The 1698-nt window shown below is 40.9% G+C and overlaps 1 protein-coding gene across 1 annotated transcript; it reads right to left on the reverse strand.

Annotated features, from left to right (window-relative positions):
* Positions 1-287: 287 nt before the first annotated feature.
* LOC118349696 (MDIS1-interacting receptor like kinase 1-like) lies at positions 288-1341 on the reverse strand. Its single transcript, XM_035695232.1, has 4 exons — positions 1272-1341; positions 989-1167; positions 552-795; positions 288-445 (listed from the first exon to the last, which is right to left on the reverse strand). Exons 1-4 carry the CDS (start codon positions 1339-1341, stop codon positions 288-290), a joined length of 651 nt encoding a protein of 216 aa, XP_035551125.1.
* Between the last annotated feature and the right edge of the window lie 357 nt (positions 1342-1698).

Raw genomic sequence — 1698 nt, forward strand, 5'->3', positions numbered from 1 at the left:
AAAGGAGGAGTCTTTCCCGAAAAAGACATCTTGTGGGTCTTCTGGGCTAGGCTATTCCTGAGCTTGGGTTGTCGGCTTGGGCTTTGGGTATTACAAAAAGCATCTCTGTTGCCGCATTATTTTCTCCATTTCCGACTGGCTAGTTGCATAGCAGCAAAACCTTCAGAACCGCTTTGATGGATGGCTTGGTAGAAGGCTATGTGCCAGTACAATAGAGTCAAGTCTGAAAACATGACACATTTCATTTAAGTGACAGGGCTCTTGGACCTCTTCATCCAAGGCATCATCTATAGGTTTTCCATCTTGAATGTTTGCAATGCCCATTTGTCTAGGGATGTGTATTCATCACCATCATTGACTTTCCTCTTGGTTGTCAGTTCCAGAAGGATAATCCAAAAATTGCATACATTGATCTTCTCATTAATTCTGGTTGTCCAAGCATACTCTGCATTTCAATTCAACAACATAAAGCTAAGCCAAACTTCTGGTGATGGAAAAAGAGGAAAACATCATCAATAAAAGGAAACTTGAAAATTTATATAGTTACACACCTGTAGCTATGTAGCCCAAAGAGCCAGCCACTGCTAACATCGTAGCCAGTTCTCCCTCCTTGACCAACATCTTTGCTAGTCCAAAATCAGATATTCGTGTGTTGAAATCGAGATCTAAAAAGATGTTGCTTGAATTCACATCTCGATGAACAATGGGTAGTAAGCAATCATGATACATATAGGAGAGCCCCCTGGGCAGCTCCAACTTCACATCTCTTGAACAATGTTGAGCATCCTCATTTGGCTTTGAATTCCATAGGAAGGGAAAAGCATCTTAGTTTCCTCATTCTTCTCTCCATTTCTGACTGGTTGGCTGCACTAGAGCAAAACCTTTAGAACCTCTTTCCTGGATGGCATGGTAGAAGGCAGTGTGCCAGTACAATAGAGTCCAAGTCTGAAAACATGACACATTTATTCAAGTGATAGGGCTCCTTGACCTGCCCATCCAAGGCATCACCTATAGGTTTTCCATCTTGAATGTGTCGCAATGCCCATTCAACTAGGGATGTGTGTTCATCACCATCTTTGGCTTTCCTTTCAGTTGTAAGTTCCGAAAGGATAACCCCGAAGTTGTAAACATCAATGTTTACATTAACTCTTGTCGTGCGAGCATACTCTACATTTCAATTAAATAACACAAGTTAAGCCAAACTTCTAGTGATGGAAAAAGAGGAAACATCATCAATAAAAAGAAACTTGGAAATTTATATTGTCCCACACCTGAAGCTATGTAGCCAAAAGAGCCCTCCATGATTGACATTGTAGCCAGTTCTCCCTCCTTGATCAACATCTTTGCTAGACCAAGATTAGCTATTTGTGCATTGAAATTGAGATCTAAAAGGATGTTGCTTGACTTCACATCTCAATGAACAATGGTTAGTGATCTGTCATGGTGCATATAGGAGAGCCCCTAAAAAATTATTGGTTCAACCAAACATTAGGCGATGAGAGAGGTGAGGAATTTGTTGCACTCCTCAAGAGGGATATGGAATAAGTATGAACAATATGTTACATTTGGTGGTGGGTGCATAACTGGGTCTAAGTCAACTCCCCGTAATAAAGGTTGTGCATCAATGGGGAGTAGTAGTACCTGTACAATTGATCCCTAGGCCTTTTTGAAAAACTTCCATAAAGAGCAAAAATCAGC

This window comes from Juglans regia, chromosome 10, assembly GCF_001411555.2.
Source record: "Juglans regia cultivar Chandler chromosome 10, Walnut 2.0, whole genome shotgun sequence".
Taxonomy (NCBI): domain Eukaryota; kingdom Viridiplantae; phylum Streptophyta; class Magnoliopsida; order Fagales; family Juglandaceae; genus Juglans; species Juglans regia.